This window comes from Coregonus lavaretus (genome assembly GCF_964263955.1).
Source record: "Coregonus lavaretus genome assembly, chromosome: 15".
NCBI classification, from domain to species: domain Eukaryota; kingdom Metazoa; phylum Chordata; class Actinopteri; order Salmoniformes; family Salmonidae; genus Coregonus; species Coregonus lavaretus.
In genome coordinates, this window is record NC_140002.1 from 44,019,126 (window position 1) to 44,041,671 (window position 22,546).

Here is a 22,546-nt window from a genome sequence, read left to right on the forward strand (position 1 = left end):
CGATCTCGACAAACCATTTCTGTATGGACCTCGCTTTGTGCATGGGGGCATTGTCATACTGAAACAGGAAAGGGCCTTCCCCAAACTGTTGCCAAAAAGTTGGAAGCACAGAATCATCTAGAATGTCATTGTATGCTGTAGCGTTAAGATTTCCCTTCACTGGAACTAAGGGGCCTAGCCCGAACCATGAAAAACAGCCCCATACCATTATTCCTCCTCCACTAAACTTTACAGTTGGCACTATGATTTTGGGCAGGTAGCGTTCTCCTGGTGTCCGCCAAACCCAGATTCGTCCGTCGGACTGTCAGATGGGGAAGCGTGATTCATCTCTCCAGAGAACGCATTTCTACTGCTCCAGAGTCCAATGGCGGCGAGCTTTACACCACTCTAGCCAACGCTTGACATGCTCGGCCATGGAAACCCATTTCAGAAAGTTCCAGACAAACAGTTCTTGTGCTGTTCTTGTGCTGACGTTGCTTCCAGAGGCAGTTTGGATCTCGGTAGTGAGTATTGCAACCGAGGACAGGCGATTTATACGCACTACGCGCTTCAGCACTCGGAGGGCCACGTTCTGTGAGCTTGTGTGGCCTACCACTTCGCGGCCGAGCCGTTGTTTCTCCTAGACATTTCCACTTCACAATAACAGCACTTACAGTTGACCGGGGCAGCTCTAGCAGGGCAGAAATGTGACGAACTGACTTGTTGGAAAGGTGGCATCCTATGACGGTGCCACGTTGAAAGTCACTGATCTCTTCAGTAAGGCCATTCTACTGCCAATGTTTGTCTATGGAGATTGCATGGCTGTGTTCTCGATTTTCACCTGTCAGCAACGGGTGTGGCTGAAATAGCCAAATCCACTAATTCGAAGGGGTGTCCACATACTTTTGTATATATAGTGTATATATATTTATACAACGGGTGTGTCTAATCCTGGACGCTGATTGGTTAAAACTGCATTCCAGCCGGTGTCTATTCCACAAGTTACCACCGGCTAAAGCTATGATGTTGAAATGCCTATTTACTCTGTTCCATCTCACTGCGCAATCCACTCTCTCATCAGCCCAGCCAGACAATTTATAAACTTGATCTCCACCGTAAAAAGCATCCAGACATTATCTCCCACTTCTTTTAGACTAGCAATTGGTTTTCAAGAGCGGAGAATTGTATAAAACTTGCTGTCTGTCTCTTTGACATTTGCAACATTGTTTCAATATTGAAATTCGATCTCCAGCTGTCCCATAGTAATGAATGTGTAGGGTTCGGGAGTTGGGAAGAGACAGACAGGCAGGCAGCTTTTCTCAGCCAGTCGAAATTATGAATCAGTATAATTTTTATGGACATAAAAAGAAATGTCAAAATAAAACAGGTCAAACTAAACGAAATGCAGCTAGTTTGCAGTCTTTCCAGCTTCAGTTTGAAGTGATTGTGTTAGCTGCGTTGTTGGCGAGCTCCTCGGAACAACAGTGTTTTTATTTTTATTTAAACTTTATTTAACCAGGTAAGCCAGTTGAGAACAAGTTCTCATTTACAACTGCGACCTGGCCAAGATAAAGCAAAGCAGTGCGATAAAAACAACAACAACACAGAGTTACATATGGGGTAAAACAAAAGATAAAGTCAAAAATACAACAGAAAATATATATACAGTGTGTGCAAATGTAGCAAGTTATGGAGGTCAGGCAATAAATAGGCTATAGTGCAAAATAATTACAATTAGAATTAACACTGGAATGATAGATGTGCAAGAGTTGATGTGCAAATAGAGATACTGGGGTGCAAATGAAGCAAAATAAATAACAATATGGGGATGAGGTAGTTGGGTGGGCTAATTTCAGATGGGCTGTGTACAGGTGCAGTGATCGGTAAGGTGCTTTGACAACTGATGCTTAAAGTTAGTGAGGGAGATAAGAGTCTCCAGCTTCAGAGATTTTTGCAATTCGTTCCAGTCATTGGCAGCAGAGAACTGGAAGGAATGGCAGCCAAAGGAGGTGTTGGCTTTGGGGATGACCAGTGAGATATACCTGCTGGAGTGCATACTACGGGTGGGTGTTGCTATGGTGACCATTGAGCTAAGATAAGGCAGGGATTTGCCTAGCAGTGATTTATAGATGGCCTGGAGCCAATGGGTTTGGCGACGAATATGTAGTGAGGACCAGCCAACAAGAGTGTACAGGTCACAGTGGTGGGTAGTATATGGGGCTTTGGTGACAAAACGGATGGCACTGTGATAGACTACATCCAATTTGTTGAGTAGAGTGTTGGAGGCTATTTTGTAAATGACATCGCCGAAGTCAAGGATCGGTAGGATAGTCAGTTTTACGAGGGCATGTTTGGCAGCATGAGTGAAAGAGGTTTTTATTGTGAAATAGGAAGCCGATTCTAGATTTAACTTTGGATTGGAGATGCTTAATGTGAGTCTGGAAGGAGAGTTTACAGTCTAACCAGACACCTAGGTATTTGTAGTTGTCCACATACTCTAGGTTAGACCCGTCAAGATTAGTGATTCTAGTCGGGTGGGCGGGTGCCAGCAGCGTTCGATTGAAGAGCATGCATTTAGTTTTACTAGTGTTTAAGAGCAGTTGGAGGCTACTGAAGGAGTGTTGTATGGCATTGATGCTCGTTTGGAGGTTTGTTAACACAGTGTCCAATGAAGGGCCAGATGTATACAAAATGGTGTCGTCTGCGTAGAGGTGGATCTGAGAGTCACCAGCAGCAAGAGCGACATCATTGATATACACGGGGAAAAGAGTCGGCCCAAGAATTGAACCCTGTGGCACCCCCATAGAGACTGCCATAGGTCCAGACAACAGGCCCTCCGATTTGACACATTGAACTCTATCTGAGAAGTATTTGGTGAACCAGGCGAGGCAGTCATTTGAGAAATCAAGGCTATTTAGTCTGCCAATAAGAATGCGGTGGTTGACAGAGTCGAAAGCCTTGGCCAGGTCGATGAAGACGGCTGCACAGTACTGTCTATTATCGATCGCGGTTATAATATCGTTTAGGACCTTGAGCGTGGCTGAGGTGCACCCATGACCAGCTCGGAAACCGGATTGCATAGCGGAGAAGGTACGGTGGGATTCGAAATGGTCGGTGATCTGTTTGTTAACGTGGCTTTCAAAAACTTTCGAAAGGCAGGGCAGGATGGATATAGGTCTGTAACAGTTTGGATCTAGAGTGTCACCCCCTTTGAAGAGCTTGGCAGCTTTCCAATCTCTGGGGTTCTCAGACGTTACAAAAGAGAGGTTGAACAGGCTAGTAATAGGGGTTGCGACAATTTCGGCGGCTAGTTTTAGAAAGAAAGGGTCCAGATTGTCTAGCCCAGATGATTTGTAGGGGTCCAGATTTTGCAGCTCTTTCAGAACATCAGCTGTCTGAATTTGTGTGAAGGAGAAGCGGGGGGGCATGGGCAAGTTGCAGCGGAGGGTGCAGAGCTGGTGGCCGGGGTAGTGGTATCCAGGTGGAAAGCATGGCCAGCCGTAGCAAAATGCTTGTTGAAATTCTCGATTATTGTAGATTTATCGGTGGTGATAGTGTTTCCTAGCCTCAGTCCAGTGGGCAGCTGGGAGGAGGTGCTCTTATTCTCCATGGACTTTACAGTGTCCCAAAACTTTTTGGAGTTAGTGCTAAAGGATGCACATTTCTGATTGAAAATGTTAGCCTTTGCTTTCCTAACTGCTTGTGTATATTGGTTCCTGACTTCCCTGAAAAGTTGCATATCGCGGGGGCTATTTGATGCTAATGCAGTACGCCACAGGATGTTTTTGTGCTGGTCAAGGGCAGTCAAGTCTGAGGAGAACCAGGGGCTATATCTGTTCTTAGTTCTGTATTTTTTGAATGGGGCATGTTTATTTAAGATTGAGAGGAAATTACTTTTAAAGAACAACCAGGCATCCTCTACTGACGGAATGAGATCTATATCCATCCAGGATACCTGGGCCAGGTCAATTAGGAAGGCCTGCTCGCTAAAGTGTTTTAGGGAGCGTTTGACAGTGATGAGGGGTGGTCGTTTGACCGCGGACCCGTTACGGACACAGGCAATAAGGCAGTGATCGCTGAGATCCTGGTTGAAGACAGCGGAGGTGTATTTAGAGGGTATGTTAGTCAGGATGATATCTATGAGGGTACCCATGTTTAAGGATTTAGGGTTGTACCTGGTAGGTTCGTTGATAATTTGTGTGAGATTGAGGGCATCTAGTTTAGATTGTAGGATGGCCGGGGTGTTAAGCATATCCCAATTTAGGTCACCAAGCAGTACGAGATCATAGTTTTGATGATACTTTGGACCAGTCATTAGCCACGCCCCCAGTGAGCTCAGAGAACGTGTCAGCATGATGGAACGCCCCTTTTTCCAAGAGTGCATAAAGGCCTGAAAGACAAATTAACATTAGACCAGAAAGACGTGACGGTGGTCTACACGTCTGAAAATGGTTGGAACGTTGAACCTCAACACGAGGTGAAGAAAATCAACTCCCAGACTAGACCTGAACATTGCCAGGCTGCAGCTGTGCGTGTAAAGTGGCTCAAACTCTGACTAACCACACGAGGTGAGAAGAAGACCCAGACAATCAGACAATCACTGGTACATCTCAGTATCTGTTCTGAGGAAACATTCATATACAAGCCAGGACAACTAAGAAGAAGGACATTGTGTCCTCTTGTGGACAATCAGAGCCTTACACCCACAGGACAATCAGAGCCTTACAAGTGAGCTGAGCGAAGACCCAGCCAAAACCTCCTTTCCAAGAGGGCTTGGGTCAAAAGAGCTAGACGACGAACAAAGACATCCACACATAAATACATTCATGATTTCTTACTCTAAACAGGCGGTGGTTCGTGAGCAAAATATTATGATTACTTTGAGGGTAGTTTCCAAATGTATCAACGATAAGTGTCTCTTTCTCTTTGTCTCTCTCTCTCCCTCACTCTCTCTACCCCTCCCTCTTTTGGTAACCAAGCAGTCATGTTGTTGTTAGTCCGCTCGGGACTTTTTCTCATGTATTAAGTGTGTATGTTATTCTGTGTTATTATTTAGTTAGCTAGTAAATAAATAATTAAACCAATTTGTGTAGTGCTGAATCATAAGTAAAGCTGGGGTTCGGGCAGATCCAAGAGGTCTACGACCATTCAGAATGAGACTGATAAAAATGATTAATACGTTGACTGTTTTATACATATTGATAGGTAAAGACCTTTAGAGTTTCATTCGGGAGATGGTAACTCTATAAACAACTTATTCCGTGGTGCCCCAAATCCTAATGAGTTCATTGTTACATGATTCATTTAATTGAGTAACAATTAAACATAGTTAGTTGATTCGATAAATAACAGTCATCATATTAATGAAAGTCCCGTCTCAACAATATAAAAAGGCTGAGTGACGACAATCCACTGATGAATACCTGTAATTTATGCTGATCTCTCATAGACAGCTGCCCTACTATACTCATTAACTGTATGTGACTGTAACACTAGGGGGCATCATTGCACACACACAATTTATTAACAGAATTCTAAGAAACTGGCCACCCAGCTACATCTCAGATTGATCCTCCCCACACATCACGTAGTTTCTGTAGCTCATTCTATTACATCCTTATGAGCCAGACAGCTTGGCAGAGCACCTGGAGTTTGGCTCACTGAGACTAACCTTAGAGTAACTTGAGACTAACCTGAGACCAACATTTCCTTCTAATTAAACCCCTCAGAGATACGATAGGTGTGAAAATAATGTCCACTGTCGAATAACAAATAATAACAATAAATAATTTTCCATACTGTGCTCTAAGCAAAGGACATTGCTGTATTAACCTTACGAGCCCTTTCCAAACGTTCATGAAAGCTTGGCATTTTTACGAGAAGTCTGAGGGCTATATTTGTCTGAGACTAAATGTCTGGGGGCCCCTCTATATTTAAATAAATTACAAAACAAAGCCAAATAAAGGCTTCACTTTCAGCGTTGCCATCTGAAATTTTCTGAATCCTCCATCTTTAATGGGTACATACAGTAACATAGATCTGTCTTGGTCCTATGATATTGGTGTTTGGGTTAATGTTTCCCTGTGAAACCATTGAGGGCCCCAGGCCATGGCCCACAGTGTACGTGGGAGAAAGACAACATTCCATCGTGTTTCCTGCCATTAATCCAGAGCAGGTTCCTGGGAACCTGCCTGTCACTCACATCACAGAGATTTACTGGGTCTTAGGCTGGATCTGAAAAGCTTCCGCCTTGTTCTCATGTCTCACCTGCAGCCTTTGTCTGTAACGTTACGCACTGGGATGACACAATTATCTTTGTCTTCTTCTATTTGGCAGAATAAAACTCATTTTCCGCCATCTGTTGCCCATCAACCCTTTGTTGTGATTAGATCACATAGATCTATTGCATCTAACAGTGTGTAGTTTATAAAACAGGTACACCAACTTCATGCTTTGCACATCCTACAAAATGGATCAAATGGATGCGTGTACATTTCACATGACAATCCAACCCCAAAATGCAGCGTAGATTTTATTACCTACTTTATAGTTATTGTCTACCATTCAAGACATATTGTAATCTCCTTTCCTTCACACCTCCGTCTTTGACTCATTGGAGAGTTCACGTTTGTGAGTTGCGTTAGGTGCAAGCTTCAACATGTCCCCAATAGTAAGGGATCTACCGCACACAGATATCTCAGATATGCACTGACAAGACCTGCTACTGTGCACTAGAAAAGCCTTGATTGCCTCCAGCACTCTGCTCCACATAAAAATGCACTAACAAGATTTTTTATTAATATAATTTTACATTAGCCATATATCCACAGAAATGTGGTGTTCGACCATTTAAAAAGGGTATGTGGAGAGAAGAGAGGTATGTGGCTGAGAGAAGAGCAGATCATCACTATTGTGCCATGCAGAATATTGTCTAGTCTACAAACTGGAGCAATCTTGGTAGTCCCAATGAAGAGCTGTTGAATTTACAGTATACGAAGCCCAGCTGCTGGCGTTCACACTGCAATACCATTCCTCTTCCATCTACTTAGTCTGTTACTCCAACTAGAGACAATGCACATACAGAACACTTGTACTCCAGTAATAAAGTATGTTATGTGAGTGTGTCTCAGTTTGAAAACTACCAGCTGCCCATAAAGACTCCAGGCTACAGTATGTTATGTGAGTGTGTCTCAGTTTGAAAACTACCAGCTGCCCATAAAGACTCCAGGCTACAGTATGTTATGTGAGTGTGTCTCAATTTGAAAACCACCAGCTGCCCATAAAGACTCCAGGCTACAGTATGTTATGTGAGTGTGTCTCAGTTTGAAAACCACCAGCTGCCCATAAAGACTCCAGGCTACAGTATGTTATGTGAGTGTGTCTTAGTTTGAAAACCACCAGCTGCCCATAAAGACTCCAGGCTACAGTATGTTATGTGAGTGTGTCTCAGTTTGAAAACCACCAGCTGCCCATAAAGACTCCAGGCTACAGTATGTTATGTGAGTGTGTCTCAGTTTGAAAACCACCAGCTGCCCATAAAGACTCCAGGCTACAGTATGTTATGTGAGTGTGTCTCAGTTTGAAAACCACCAGCTGCCCATAAAGACTCCAGGCTACAGTATGTTATGTGAGGGTGTCTCAGTTTGAAAACCACCAGCTGCCCATAAAGACTCCAGGCTACAGTATGTCTCCATCATCCAGGGGGAAACAATGGTGGAAACAGAGCAGTTGTTGGGAGGAAATGAGTGTTCTGGCTGTGGGAGAATTGAATTAGCCAGATCACGTAGATGGGGAGATGTGCATTAGGAGCAGGGTAAACATGGCCCTACTTGAGAGGATTGAGCCTATTAAAAGTAATGACTGTGGCTGGCCAGAGCCGAGCCATACTCGCTGCCTGGCTAGCTGTCCCCATGCCAGCAGCATGACGCATGATGACAGATGTATAGCAGTTGTACACTAGGTGGACTCAAACAAACGCATTCAACAAGTAAGATGTGAGATTGCGTCGCAGATATTGATTAAAGACCATTGCGTCAATACACTCTTAGAAAGAAAGGTGCTATCTAGAACCTAAAAGGGTTCTTCGGCTGTCCCCATAGGAGAACCCGTTGAAGAACCCTTATTGGTTCCAGGTAAAACCCTTTTGGGATCCATGTAGTGGACAACTGCTATACATCTGTCATCATGCGTCATGCGTCATGCTGCTGGCGTGGGGACAGCCAGCCAGGCAGGGAGTATGGCTCGGCTCTGGCCAGAACCCTTTGGGTTCTACTTGGAACCCAAAAAGGTTCTACCTGGAACCAAAAAGGGTTCTCCTGTGGGGACAGCCAAATAACCCCTTTGGAACCCTTTTGGAACCCTTTTTTCTAAAAGTGTACCAAGGAATCAGGGAAGTCAACTTCTCAGCATATCCAAATTCAATGACTCAAAATGTGTAAATCATTTCATAGAGCATAGTAACTCATAAACAGCCCTATCTGTACAACAAAAATAATAACAAATGCCATTTAGCAGATGATTTTATCCAAAGCAATTTACAGTATGGGTGGTCCCGAGAATCAAACCCACTACCCCAGCTTTACAAGCACCATGCTCTAGCAACTGAGATACAAAGGATCACAACTCATTCTGCTGCTCCATCATCCATGAAAATAAACATTGACACCCATGTTAGTGATTTACAAAGACAGGCAAGACATATCTAAAGTTTACTGTAGACTGTTGGCGATGGGAGGGTCGAGGAGGACAGTAGACAATCATACAGCACATAGCTGTAGGGAGATCATGCAGTTTAGTAGGTGCTGTTTTGATAGCATTGAATCATAGAATGAGTGCTTCTGCTTCTCCCCTCTTTACAGAACAGTACAGTAGACCACCCTGAAAGGCAGGAGGCCAGGTGGTATGGTGATAAGAGATGAAGCCAAGCCAGATACAAACACCTTCATGGAGAAGCACATTGCCTCAGCATGTTATAGGGAAATATACAGAGAGAGCGTTTGAAAATAAGAGATTATGCTGTAGATATGGAAAATATAGCACCTTAAAAAGTGTGCTCACCAAGCTCAGACACACAGTACTCACTGGTACACAGGCACACACACACACACACACACACACACACACACACACTAACTCCCAGTCCGGAGAGGCGGTGGCAGCTCCTCCCAAAACAGGGAGAGTGAGAGAGAGAGAAGCGCACTCTGCCGAGGCAGCCTGACTGCTGTCACATGTGTCTGCTCTCACTTCCTCTGTACTCAGGCTTCACAGGAGACAGACACAACCCTACACTCTCTCACCCCATCTGGACCTGCAGGACCCCTATGGAACCTGGCCTCTCAATCTCTACACCTCTTTTCTGATTAAGATAATCTACAAGAATCCGATTCCAAATACAAAGCCTTCAGAGGGAAACTCAAGGGAGTAGGGATGAAAATACTTGGAATGAAACAATGAAAGTTGTCTCACATGCTGTATGAAGTGAAAGAAGATCCTTCCTGGGGAAAAATGCTGTGTTTGAAAGGCACTCTAGAGGGCTCATCTTATCTCAAGGCCAGTTCCTGGCTAAGGAACGAGGAGATCCTGGTGCTCTGTGGGATGAGAGTTCAACTGTGGGGCATTAGCTGATCCTTCATCATCTCCCCCTCGTCCTCCTCCTGCTCTCCCTTTCACCAGCGACACACTATGTGGATGTTATCTTTAGTCATATGGATTCTCAATGTCACCAATCTCACTCATGGATATGACTATGAGGAGTACCCAGGTGAGGAGGACACAAAGGTGAGTCACTAACTAACTAACAACATGCTGCTGCTTCTGGTTTATGTGTCATACTGTATGGTACAGATAAGAATTGACCAGATTATGCTTTTCTGATTAACCTTTATTATGCTCAGAACAGCAATATATAGGCATGTGAAAGTAATAGACAACTGTTATTGACTAAATCAATTTGATGACTAAATTAGTTGTCTCAATCATTCAATAAAGAGAAAAGACAGGTGGTTTCCCACCCTTGTTACTCAGGTGTTAGTGCTTTCACTACAGTGGGTGTGTCTTTATTTGGCAATAAAACATCCTCCTCTACTTGTGGCTACATTGTGCATCATTAAAGGTGAATGACTTAATCATGTTGTACCTGTCTATTTCCACTGTTGAGGCGGCTAGTTGGCCATACATTTAGACAGATGTCTGCATTTGAAAAGGTTGAATGTAGAGAGGGACTGTCAATTTGGACAATAGAGACAAGTGAGGTTGAATAGCAAAAGTGACTATTGAGTTGGCTCCGTTGTTTAAATTGTGATGTAAACTGACAATAGATTGCGTGTGATGATAAACACTCACACTGAGCACTATGAGCGATCATGTGGGAGGTATACACTGTTTATCTATTGGTCAGCCATGACCTCATGTTGCCAAGGGGATGACCTCATGTTGTGTGATCTGAACAGGAGCTTACTGTCAGCCACAAGGGGTGACATTTGCAAGTCCAGTGGAACCGACATCACACAAACGGGGTTACATAAAAGTCCACATCCAAAATGTGCATACTAAACAACATTACAAGCAGCTAGAGTGCCTTCAGAAAGTATTCACGCCCCTTGACGTATTCCACATTTTGTTGTGTTACAGCCTAAATTCAAAATGTATTTTTTTTTTATCTCAACCATCTACACACAGTACCCCATAATGACTAAGTGAAAACATGTTTTTAGATTTTTTTGCAAATGTTTTGAAAATGAAATACAGAAATATCTCATTTACATAAGTATTCACACCCCTGAGTCAATACTTAGTAGAAGCACCTTTGGCAGTGATTACAGCTGTGAGTCTTTCTGAGTAAGTCTCTAAGACCTGAATTGTGCAACATTTGCTCATTATTCTTTAAAAAGCTCTGTCAAATTGGTTGATCATCATTGCTAGACAACCATTTTCAGGTCTTGCCATATATTTTCAAGTAGATTTAAGTCAAAACTGTTACTCGGCCACTCAGGAACATTCACTGTCTTTTTGGTAAGGAACTCCAGTGTAGATTTGGTATTTTAGGTTATTGTCCTGCTGAAAGGTGAATTCATCTCCCAGTGCCTGGTTTTCCTCTAGGATTTTGCCTGTGCTTAGTTCCATGCCATTTTTTATCCTGGAAAGCTCCCCAGTCCTTAACGATTACAAGCATACCCATAACATGATGCAGCCACCACTATGCTTGAAAATGGAGAGCGGTACTCAGTAATGTGTTGTATTGGATTTGCCCCAAACATAACATTGTATTCAGGACAAAAAGTTAATTGCTTTGCCACTTTTTGCAGTATTACTTTAGTGCCTTGTTGCAAACAGGATGCATGTTTTTGGAATATTTGTATTCTGTACAGGCTTCCTTCTTTTTACTCTGTCAATTAGGTAAGTATTGTGGAGTAACTACAATGTTGTTGATCCATCCTCAGTTTTCTCCTATCACAGCCATTAAACTCTGTAACTGTTTTAAAGTCACCATTGGCCTCATGGTGAAATCCCTGAGCGGTTTTCTTCCTCTCCAGCAACTGAGTTAGGAAGGACGCCTGTATCTTTGTAGTGACTGGGTGTATTGATACACCATCCAAAGTGTAATTAATAACTTCACCATGCTCAAAGGGATATTCAATGTCTGCTTTTTTATTTTGACCCATGTACCAATGGGTGCCCTTCTTTGAGAGGCATTGGAAAACCTCCCTGGTCTTTGTGGTTAAATCTGTGTTTGAAATTCACTGCTCGACTAAGGGACAGATAATTGTATGTGTGCAGTACAGATATGAGGTAGTCATTCAAAAATCATGATAAACCCTGTTATTGCACACAGAGTCAATGCAACTTATTATGTGACTTGTTAAGCACATTTTTACTCCTGTATTTATTTAGGCTTGCCATAACAAATGGGTTGAATACTTATTGACTCAAGATATTTCAGCTTTTCGTTTTGTAATTAATTAGTAAAAAATTCTGAAAACATAATTCCACTTTGACATTATGGGGTATTGTGGCCAATTCAGGCTGTAACACAACAAAATGTGGTACGGGGTGTAAATACTTTCTGAAGGAACTATAAAGTATATTTTAATATATAATATGTCTGATAGTGAACTCAAGGCTTTCATCTGAATACAGAGACCTTTGATTGTAACAGACATAATAACCTTGATCCCTATCTCTAAGAAAGAACTTGGCTGATCTCAATGGAAAAAAATATGATCTTCCGTTGCTTTGTTTTCCCTGGGCTCAGACAGTCAAAGTGCGCCATACTGGCTCAGTTTCCTTGACAGAAGTGCCAGTCTAGCTTAACCAACCTGGGAAGAAATGACAGCATTTGTTTCCATAAGAGATAATGACAAGGTAGCACCCAGGCTGCTTGGTGGGTGTTGATCTCTGAGGCAAACAATGATAATGTTACAGTATTGCCCTTAGGGTTCTTATACTAGTAGTGACAGATTACAACTTAGTTACACACAATTCTGACTTATCAAATGGTCTTTATTAGAAACATTATTTGTTTTTTCTTCATCAAAAGCATGTGTTTCTATAAGCTCTGTTGAGATACCCATCTGTGTCATTTTATATATTAAAGACAAATTATTACAGATTATTTTTTACATAATATATTGCAGTGCATGATCAACGTAAACTGAATTATTTTTAATTGAGTTTTGGTAGATCAAATGTATGAATTCGAAGTTCTCATTGTTCATTTTCCGTTCCTCATCAGGCCCCACTGATTGGGGAGGGCCTCAGTGGTTTGGACACAGTGTCCAATGTGGACGAGCTGGTGGAGCTGCTGTACCCAGAGTACAGTCTGGTGCAGCACTGCCTACGTAGGAAAGCCCCGCGCACCTCCCCTCCTCTCCATGCTGAAGACGATATCTGGGCCTGGGGCAAGCCCAGGGAGCTGGCACTGTACAAGTCTGACAGTACCATTGAAGGTAAGGCTCTTCAGTTGATTGGCCCTAATAACAGTAAACACCAATAGAGAGAGAATGTTGTCTTCCTATCTCACAAGCAGGAACTGTTAGCGTGATAGCCCATTTCTCTTCCCCCAAACCCACAGATGGGAGCAGTACAGCTGTGTGTCATTGTTAAAAGGAGAGAGAAAGGCCTGTGCTTATTTTCCTAATAGTTAAAGAGGCCCCTCACTCTTCCCTCCCCACTCATCAGAGACTGAGTGTTCTCTCTCTGCGCTCTCGTTTAAACTAGCAATGTCTGCTTCCTGATCACAGGAGCTCATCACAGAATATATACTACAGGCCCTACTGGAGAGTTGATAAAGGCTGAGTGGACCCTTATAACCTAAAGGACAATGATAGGTGGCCTGGCCTCAGTTCACCCATTTACACAACAGATCTTCAGTTCACCAAACAGATCTCCAGTTTACACAACAGATCTCCAGATGCTATTGAGAGAAAGTGGTAAAAGGGCACATTACACAGCTGTTGATCTTGCTCCATTGCCTTTCATTGACCATCCCCAACCGCTGTGAAATGATGCCAGAAACAATTCAAAGAAAGGAATTCAGATCCAGAGACTAAAAGTTAAGAAAACATGCAGATCCAGTGACTAAAGCTCTTCTAAAGAAAACAGTCATGCTGGACAATCGACCAGTGCCAGTAAGTAGGACATTAGATTGAATTAGAAGACATTACACAATGATCCTTTACAAGAGACATCCCAAGATGAAAGACCTGGCACACTAATGGGCAGACACAGTCAAAGCCACCTATTGTGTCCTTCCGTCAGACAATATAATAGACGTTTATTGGACAGACGCCTAGAAGTCTAAAAGGTCATATCATTAGGGGTTAGCTTTTTTCATTATCCTCTCTCTGAGTACTTGGGAGGTATATAAGCCTGAGACATTGCAGGCTGTTGTCCTTATACAGAAATTGCACTAAAAAGGAAATTATTTGTTGAATTCAACCTTTTAAAAATGGACATTCATCTTATATTTCCTACATAATGTGGCTTAGTGGGCGGCAGTGTGGTTAAGTTATTGGGATGGGCTTTCCAAAAGGACATTTCCCATTACAAATCAAATTGTAGGTGGGGACGCTGTCAATGATGTTGCAACCAATTAGCTCAGCAATATAGCCTAATGCAGCAACATTATTAGCTGGGTGGCTTAAGATGGCAATAACAGAATGTTCCTGATGATTCTATTCCACATTAGTCAGGATATTCTCTATATCTTATTGGTCCTGTGTGGCTCAGTCGGTAGAGCATGGAGCTTGCTACGCCATGGGCTCGTTTCCCACTGGGGCCACCGTACGTAAAATGTATGCACACTTAGCTGTAAGTCGCTTTGGATAAAAGTGTCTGCTAAATGGCATATTTGATTATATTATCCCTGATAACCTGTCTCTGTTAATGTCACTCCATTCATCCCCAGTCATTCTGGAGGAGATCCAGCGTACCATGTGTACTCCTCGGGAGGTATGTCTGGAGGTGTCTAAGGAGTACCCAGAGAGCACCAGTCATTTCTACATGCCTCGCTGTGTGTCTGTGCACCGATGCGGGGGCTGCTGTCCCCACGAGGGACTGTACTGCACCAACACCAGCCACATCTACATCAACAAGACGGTGAGCAGCAGAGGACAAACTAGACATCATTCCCCCCAAAACAATTACACTACTGTGTAACACTTTACATCAAGTTGCTCTTATACCTGCGTTTTAACAATGTAATAAATGTAGTAACAACATTGTATTTACATGTTTCAATAATAAGTAGGTAGACCCCAAATCCGAATGTTAGTCATTGACACAGTGTTGTTTCCCCTGTGGCCTCAGCTGGTGGAGTTGTCTCACCGTGACCGCTCTGTGGTGATGGTGGCGTTCGTCAACCACACGTCCTGTGAGTGTCTGTCCAAGAGGCCCCTGCACTCCGTCATTAGGAGGGCCGCTGCAGCCCACCTCACCGTGTGAGTGAGTAGTGAGGACTAGTCAACTTTAAGACGTAACCTCTGGCGCTTCCGATCGAGACACAATGTGTACACACCCACATTTAATTATTATTAAAGGCCCAGTGCAGGCAAAAATGTGATTTTCCTGTGTTTTATATAGACGGGTTGGACGTCACAAAAATGATGCGTGCGCATCGATGGGGCCGGAAGCTGTGCCAACAACTGTAACCACTCCCAGAAATTGTGCTTTGCTATGAAGTTATTTTTGTTTCTTTTTTACCATTTAAATTGAAAACAATCACAGTAAGGTACTTAATTGTTACCCAGAAATGAATTGATATTGAGATAAAAATGGCTGCATTGGACCTTTAAGCAATACAGTTTTTAATTTGGTTCATGTTGAACAATATTGTCCAATTTTAATGCATTGTAATAATATAGCTGACTGACTAAGCCAAGGATACTAAACCAAACCATTCCATCTGGTCCTATCTTATGTGGACCAGGGTGTGACGATGCAAGTGAACGAGCTAGACCATCAGATATTCGGTCACAAGTGCTTTGCGTGTGCATTTGCTTTTGAACTGAGGCCATGGAGAAGAGGCCATTTTTCCCCCTGCTCTCCTCTCCTCCTCTCTCTGTGTCCAGCCTAACTGCTCCAGACTGCTGTGTGTAGGCTGCCTGCCAGCCCAAGGCCAGCAGGGAGGAGGGCCAGGGGATTCAGTTCCTCTCACAGGGAGGGGCCACAGACCGCCCATGGTGTCCAGCCCATTCACAGGAATGCTTTGTGAGAGTAGCCAAGCGGTCCCCCTAAGCCAAGACCTCTGATCTGATCCTGGCCTGTGTGTCCCTCCTTCCCTCTCCAGGTGTTCCCCGCCAGATGTTCCCTGTAGTACAGGACTGGTCTGGGACCCCACCAGCTGCCTGTGTGTTCCCATGGACACAAGCTCCTTCTCAGAGAGAGAGCTAGGTAAGTTCAAATAGCCCGTACCAATACAGCCCCAGAACAGTCGTTTCCGTTTGCCAACACCGGGCGATACTGTCATAGGTCAGAGAGTTGGAAAATTAGGATGATATAATGCATCACTGCATTGAAGTGAAGTGTACTACACCACATGTCTGTCTAGAGGTCATGAAGTGACACTAACTAGCATCCCTCCTCTCTACCATCTGGTGCAGAGCCCCTGGAGTCAGCCTTGCTGGAGCTGTGTGGCCCCAACAAAGTCCTGGATGAGGACAGCTGTGAGTGTGTGTGTCAGAACGGTCTGACGGAGGCCAGCTGTGGGCCGGGCTGGCGTCTAGACCAGGAGTCCTGTGAGTGTCTCTGTGAGGACCAGCCTTCCCCGGGGACTTGCCCACCCAACCAACGCTGGGACCCAGAGCTGTGTGGCTGTGTGTGCCGGGCAGAGTGCCCCCGTAGCCAGCCTCTCAACCCAGAGACGTGCCTGTGCCAGTGCAGGGAGAGCCCTCATACCTGCCTGCTGCAGGGTAAGAGGTTCAACGCACACAACTGCAGGTAAAAAAATTGAATCTAACACAAATAGTACAACAGAAGAGGGTGAAAGTTCAAACACTTCACATTTCATTAGGCCTAATGACAGTCTGAGTCTAGATACTGTATTGGTATTATGAGTAATACGTATTTCAGTGGAATCTGTTAAATGTAATGATTATTATTCAAATATTATTCACACTTCCGTATAATGACAGGACATTAATATGAAGAACTACTCTAGCATGAGAATTCATATCCTGTTTACGTCCCTTACAATTAATCTGGATAAGCGAGGCAAGGCACCTGCCACATTTCTTTGGAATGGAGAAACCAGATATTCCAGAAAGCACAGAATTCCCCTCTCCTGCGAGAGATAAAACATTATTATTTTTAATGTTCTATCCAAACAGCGGAAAGATTTAGAGCATGTTTTATCAATGAGACTATGGGGATTGGTCTGCGATCACACACACAACTAGCTTACCCAGTTCGGTCACAAGTGCACGCAGGGTCATGCAAGTGGGTCACAGTTGAGTTGAAGCTACAGTACATTGTGTAAAACCAACTGTTCTGTCGGTTTCTCTTCCCCTCCACCAAGCTGTTACCGGCTGCCCTGCAGAAAGCCACACAAGAACTGTCCAACTGGCTTCTACTACAGCCACTACGTCTGCCAGTGCATACCCAACCACATGAGGTCAGAGGAGTGGAACTGACAAAGCTGGTGTCACTAGCACTGGTGCCAAACTCCAATGTACAGTAACTGTATGGTGGAATAGAGGAGAAATGAAGGCTGACCACAACAATGGTCCACATGGGCCGGAATGGAGAGGAACGTGTGGCAGAGAGGAGACCAAATGGTATTCTATACTGAACAAAAATATAAACACAACATGTAAAGTGTTGGTCCCATGTTTCATGAGCTGAAATAAAAGATCCCAGAAATTTGCCACACGCACAAAAAGCTTCTTTAAAAATATATATACTTTTTTGTTTACATCCCTGTTAATGAGCATTTCTCCTCTGGCAAGATAATCCATTCACCTGACAGGTGTCACATATCAAAAAGCTGATTAAACAGCATGATCATTACACAGGTGCACCTTGTGCTGGGGACAATAATAAGGCCACTCTAAAATGTGCAGTTTTGTCACACAACACAATGCCACAGATGTCTGAAGTTTTGAGGGAGCGTGCAATTGGCGTGCTGACTGCAGGAATGTTCACCAGAGTTGTTGCCAGATAATTGAATGTTAATTTCTCTACCATAAGCTGCCTCCAACGTCATTTTAGAGAATTTGGCAGTACTTCCAACCGGCCTCACAACCGCGGACCACGTGTAACCACGCCAGCCCAGGACCTCCACATCTGGCTTCTTCACCTGCGGGATCGTCTGAGACCAGCCCCTTGGACAGCTGATGACACTGAGGAGTATTCTGATTGGTTGGGCCTGGCTCCCTATGACAACCCAGGCCCACCAATGGCTGCCCCCCTGCCCAGTCATGTGAAATCCATATATTAGGGCCTAATGAATTTATTTCAATTGACTGATTTCCTTATATGAACTATAACTCAGTAAAATCATCCAAATTGTTGCATGTTGCGTTAATATTTTTGTGCAGTATACTTCTACGTCTGTGAGGAGGAGCCATTTAACTGATTCAGCTGTGAGGAGTCATTTAACTCAGGGGTTCCCAAACATTTTTTCACTCAGGCCCCCCCTTCCAGCATTGGGGAACATCCCGCGCCCCACCTGCGCGCTTGCGAAAATGCCACGTCTATCTCTATGGGCACAAGCACTGTTCATGACACAAACTGTTCACACCCCTCTTGTTGGTGGAGAGAATTTTGCAGGTTTAAAGCTTATTTTCTTGCAATTCTATACATTTTGCCATGTCTAATGTGTATTCTTGTGATATTTGTGTGACTAAAAAACCTAAATACAAAAACGTTAGCTGACATGGGCTAGTTGATCTGGACCTTTCTGACTAGTTATAAATAGCTCTCTAAGGTATGACTAACATGACAAGAGGAATACTGATGATGCACTACCAAATTTAGAAATGTCACCTTGTGCATTCTACTAGTACAACTTTCAGGAGTAAGTTTAAAGCCAGACTGAGTTCCTTTTTTTTTGCGGGGGGACCGCCCCACAGTTTGGGAACCACTGATTTAACTAATTCATCTGTGAGGAGTCATTTAACTAATTCAGCTGTGAGGAGTCATTTAACTAATTCAGCACATGAGATAATACTGAAATGGTCCCAAAAGAGCAAGCAACTTGTAATAGATGACTTGTGTTTTCATGTCATTAAAATAACATGTAATGAACGAACCCAATCCTTTGTAACAATCAGTTTGTTATAAATTATATTGTTTTGATCTGTGAAAAGTGACAAAGCAACTCGCTGTAACTTTTGTATTTATACCAACAATACGTGTGTTTGCATTGTACAGCAAGTATGTAGGCTATATGTATCTCGAAACCAGTTCACATTCACTCTGCAACACAAGTAGAAGCTGGAACATGGAGGCTAGACTGTGGGAATATTTTCATAAATTCTCCTGATAGGCCATGATCAAAAGGCTCTCCATTTTCAGGCCAGGGAACATAAAAATGGAGCACAGTCTCCATTCAATAATGATCAAAATGATGTAGTTGTCTACATACTGCAGTTAATGATCTAAATCATGGACATCGTTGACATTGACTCAGATACAGTATGTGCTGCATTTATAATGAGTTTTAAAAAATGATTTTATTCCATAAAATGATATCATGTTTGATGATCTGACATTTATATTTATTGCAAGTGACCCTGCACCTCTCTGAGATGACGAAGTCATGATGTAATTGGGAAGAAACGCCCTGACATGAGAAGGAAGAAAACATACTTAAATGTAAGACCCATGCATATACTGTATTGTACAAAAATGTGTGACTTAACTTGTGTGACATACTGTAGTCAGTGGTGACCGTGAATGAAAAATGTGTGTCTACACTACATAGCCAAAAGTATGTGGACACATGATCGTCGTACATCTCATTCCAAAATCATCTGCATTAATATGGAGTTGGTCCCCCCTTTGCTGCTATAACAGCCTCCACTCTTCTGGGAAGGCTTTCCACTAGATGTTGGAACATTGCTGCGGGGACCTGCTTCCATTCAGCCACAAGAGCATTAGTGAGGTTGGGCACTGATGTTAGGAGATTAGGCCTGGCTCGCAGTCGGTGTTCCAATTCATCCCAAAGGTGTTCGATGGGGTTGAGGTCAGGGCTTTGTGCAGGCCAGTCAAGTTCTTCCACACCAATCTAGACAAACCCTCTCTGTATGGACCTCGCTTTGCGCACGGGGGCATTGTCATGCTGAAACAGGAAAGGGCCTTCCCCAAACTCTTGCCACAGTATTGGAAGCACAGAATCGTCTAGAATGTAATTGTATGCTGTAGCGTTAAGATTTCCCTTCACTGGAACTAAGGGGCCTAGCCCAAACCATGAAAAACAGCCCCAGACCATCATTCCTCCTCCACCAAACTTTACAGTTGGCACTATGCATTTGGGCAGTTAGCGTTCTCCTGGCATCCGCCAAACCCAGATGGTGAAGCGTGATTCATCACTCCAGAGAACGCGTTTCCACTGCTCCAGAGTCCAATGGCGGCGAGCTTTACACCACTCCAGCTGATGCTTGAAATCGCACATGGTGACCTTAGGCTTGTGTGCGGCTGCTCAGCCATGGAAACCATTTCATTAAACTCCCGACGAACAGTTCTTGTGCTAACTTTGCTTCCAGAGGCAGTTTGGAACTCGGTAATGAGTGTTGCAACCGAGGACAGACGGTTGCTACGCGCTTCAGCACTCGGCATTCCCATTCTGTGAGCTTGTTTGGCCTACCACTTCGTGGCTGAGCCGTTGTTGCTCCTAGACATTTCCATGTCACAATAACAGCACTTACAGTTGACCGGGGCAGCTCTAGCAGGGCAGAAATGTGACGAACTGACTTGTTGGAAAGGTGGCATCCTATGACGGTGCCACGTTGAAAGTCACTGAGCTCTTCAGTACGGGCCATTCCGCTGCCAATCTTTGTCTATGGAGATGGCATGGCTGTGTGCTCGATTTTATACACCGGTCAGCAACGGGTGTGACTGAAATAGCTGAATCCACTAATTTGAAGGTGTGTCCACATACCTTTGGCCATGTAGTGTATGTGTTTTTAATGTCTTATCATATTTGTATTGTATTTAAAATTAAACTTGATTGGCTTTGGTAAATGTGTACGGTGTGTTTTTGATAAGAGTGTGTTAGAAGGGTTATTCCCAGGTAGCACATAACATTCTGAGAACCATATGTTTCTTAGAGCTTGGTGAGAGCGTGGTTGTCCTATGGTTATTTTGCATACAACCTTCCCACAACATTCTGGGAATGGTGCAGGATAGTTGCTTGGCTTTGGAACATTCTCAGCACATTTAAGGAATTTGACAAAATAACAATTTTCTTGATATTTCATTACTTTAACAGAACGTTTCCTAAAAGTTAAAACATGGTTACAATTAATTGTATTTTTGGTAATGTCCCAGGAATGTTCTCCAACTGGTTTGACACTGGGAATGTTCTCAAATAGTTCAGAGAACGTTAAGAAACAACGTTCTCCTGTGGGAATTTCAATACTTCAGCATAACGTTTCCACCAGGTTTCCTCAAGGTTCTATTTAAAGTAATGTTCTCAAATTGTTCCAAGAATGGTAAGAAATAATGTTCTTCTGTAGGAATTTCAAAACTTCAGCATAACGTTTCCTACAGGTTTCCTCATGGTTCTATTTAAAGTAATGTTCTCTGAATGTTCAGAGAACGTTAGAAAACTCTCTTTATCCTCTATCTTGTTAAGTGTGTTGGCTGCACCCACTAATTGGCTACACCTGATCTTAATGAGTGCTTGTTTCCTTTAAAATGGGGTCTGTTTTAATAGCCAAAAATTAACCGTTTTGTATGAGTAAAATAAATGGCATGCTAGCTCCATCCTGGTGGCGCAGTGGATGGATAGAGAACAGGAGATCATAGGTTTGAATCTCACTGACGCACTGCCATAAAATAAATGTGTTTGCATGATTAATGCCTAAGGAAATGAATTTCTATCTGTGCTTGGAGTTCAAAACTGTTAACCCAAACTAAGCTAGCGGTGTTATTAAAAGTCTTAATGAAACATTCAATGAAAGTTTTAAGGAAGCTACTAAAAAACCTCCAAATAACTTATAATTTCCATTCTCAGAACATTAATAAAACCTCCCAGGAACACTTTCAGGAAACCATAGTAAAACATTCTCAGAACCACTCAAAACTTCCCATTTGAATGGTCAGGAAACGTATGGCTTCGTTCCTAGAACCAATGGGAAACCAAAAATGTACGTTCCCCCAACTTCCAACGAACCAAATGTGCTAGCTGGGTTGGTTGCATGTCAGGGAGTTTGGCAACAGACTATGGGAACCAGACCAGACTAGCACCATGGTGTGTGATGTGTTCACAACACCTTCTCCAATCACAAAAGAAAGGCAATGAAAACACACACCCCTGCAGTGGAAATGGATCCAGGACCTTCGTCTCAAATTCCTCATACCCGCCATATGTGTTTGGAACAATAAACACACTACATAGAGGTCAATTGCAGAGAGATCTAATTCCCTTCTGGCTTGTGTCTGTAGAAACTGCCATCCACAGTTGGTACTCAAAACCAGCTCATTCCTCTATACAGAAACTTGACTGCATAGCTAAACTGAGTGATAGTAGTTTTTGTTTGTGATATTCAAAACAGTTTGTTTCATACATACAGAGTAGAGACAGTCCTTTAGACAGGAAGGTTTACTTCACTTTTTATCAAGGGTGATATGTTTTCTTAGAGGAGAGGTCACATAGCTTTGTTTTTACAAGGTTAAATACTGTGAATGTCACTACAAGGAAAAGCCATTCAATTTCAAGGCTACACCTCAATCTTACATGAAGTGTCTATCATTTTATGAAATGTAATTTTCTCTTCCTGCCTTGTGTTGTTCTCAAACCTGGAGCAACAACTCTTACTTATTCATTAATCCATCAACAGGTTCTATTATTGAGGGTGAGGAATGGATAGACTAACACAGTTCTCTTTGATGCTCTTCCTAAATCCTC

The 22,546-nt window shown here is 43.2% G+C and overlaps 2 protein-coding genes across 2 annotated transcripts in view; one reads left to right on the forward strand and one right to left on the reverse strand.

The window, feature by feature from the left end:
• Positions 1–22,546, reverse strand: part of sra1 (steroid receptor RNA activator 1) — a gene marked incomplete at its 3' end in the record, with an annotated part of 104,356 nt that overhangs the window by 70,882 nt on the left and 10,928 nt on the right. The gene's annotated exons all lie outside the window — the stretch shown is intronic.
• LOC311142158 (vascular endothelial growth factor C-like) lies at positions 9,175–18,727 on the forward strand. Its single transcript, XM_084177749.1, has 7 exons — positions 9,175–9,756; positions 12,710–12,923; positions 14,384–14,574; positions 14,785–14,915; positions 15,764–15,867; positions 16,077–16,413; positions 16,991–18,727. Exons 1-7 carry the CDS (start codon positions 9,661–9,663, stop codon positions 17,103–17,105), a joined length of 1,188 nt encoding a protein of 395 aa, XP_084033875.1. The 5' UTR covers positions 9,175–9,660; the 3' UTR covers positions 17,106–18,727.

Coding starts and splice junctions, on each gene's coding strand:
- LOC311142158 (XM_084177749.1), top strand. CDS start 9,661: ATGTGGATGTTATCTTTAGTCATATGGATTCTCAATGTCACCAATCTC. Junction 9,757..12,709: donor CAGGTGAGGAGGACACAAAG/GTGAGTCACTAA, acceptor GTTCCTCATCAG/GCCCCACTGATTGGGGAGGG. Junction 12,924..14,383: donor GTCTGACAGTACCATTGAAG/GTAAGGCTCTTC, acceptor ATTCATCCCCAG/TCATTCTGGAGGAGATCCAG.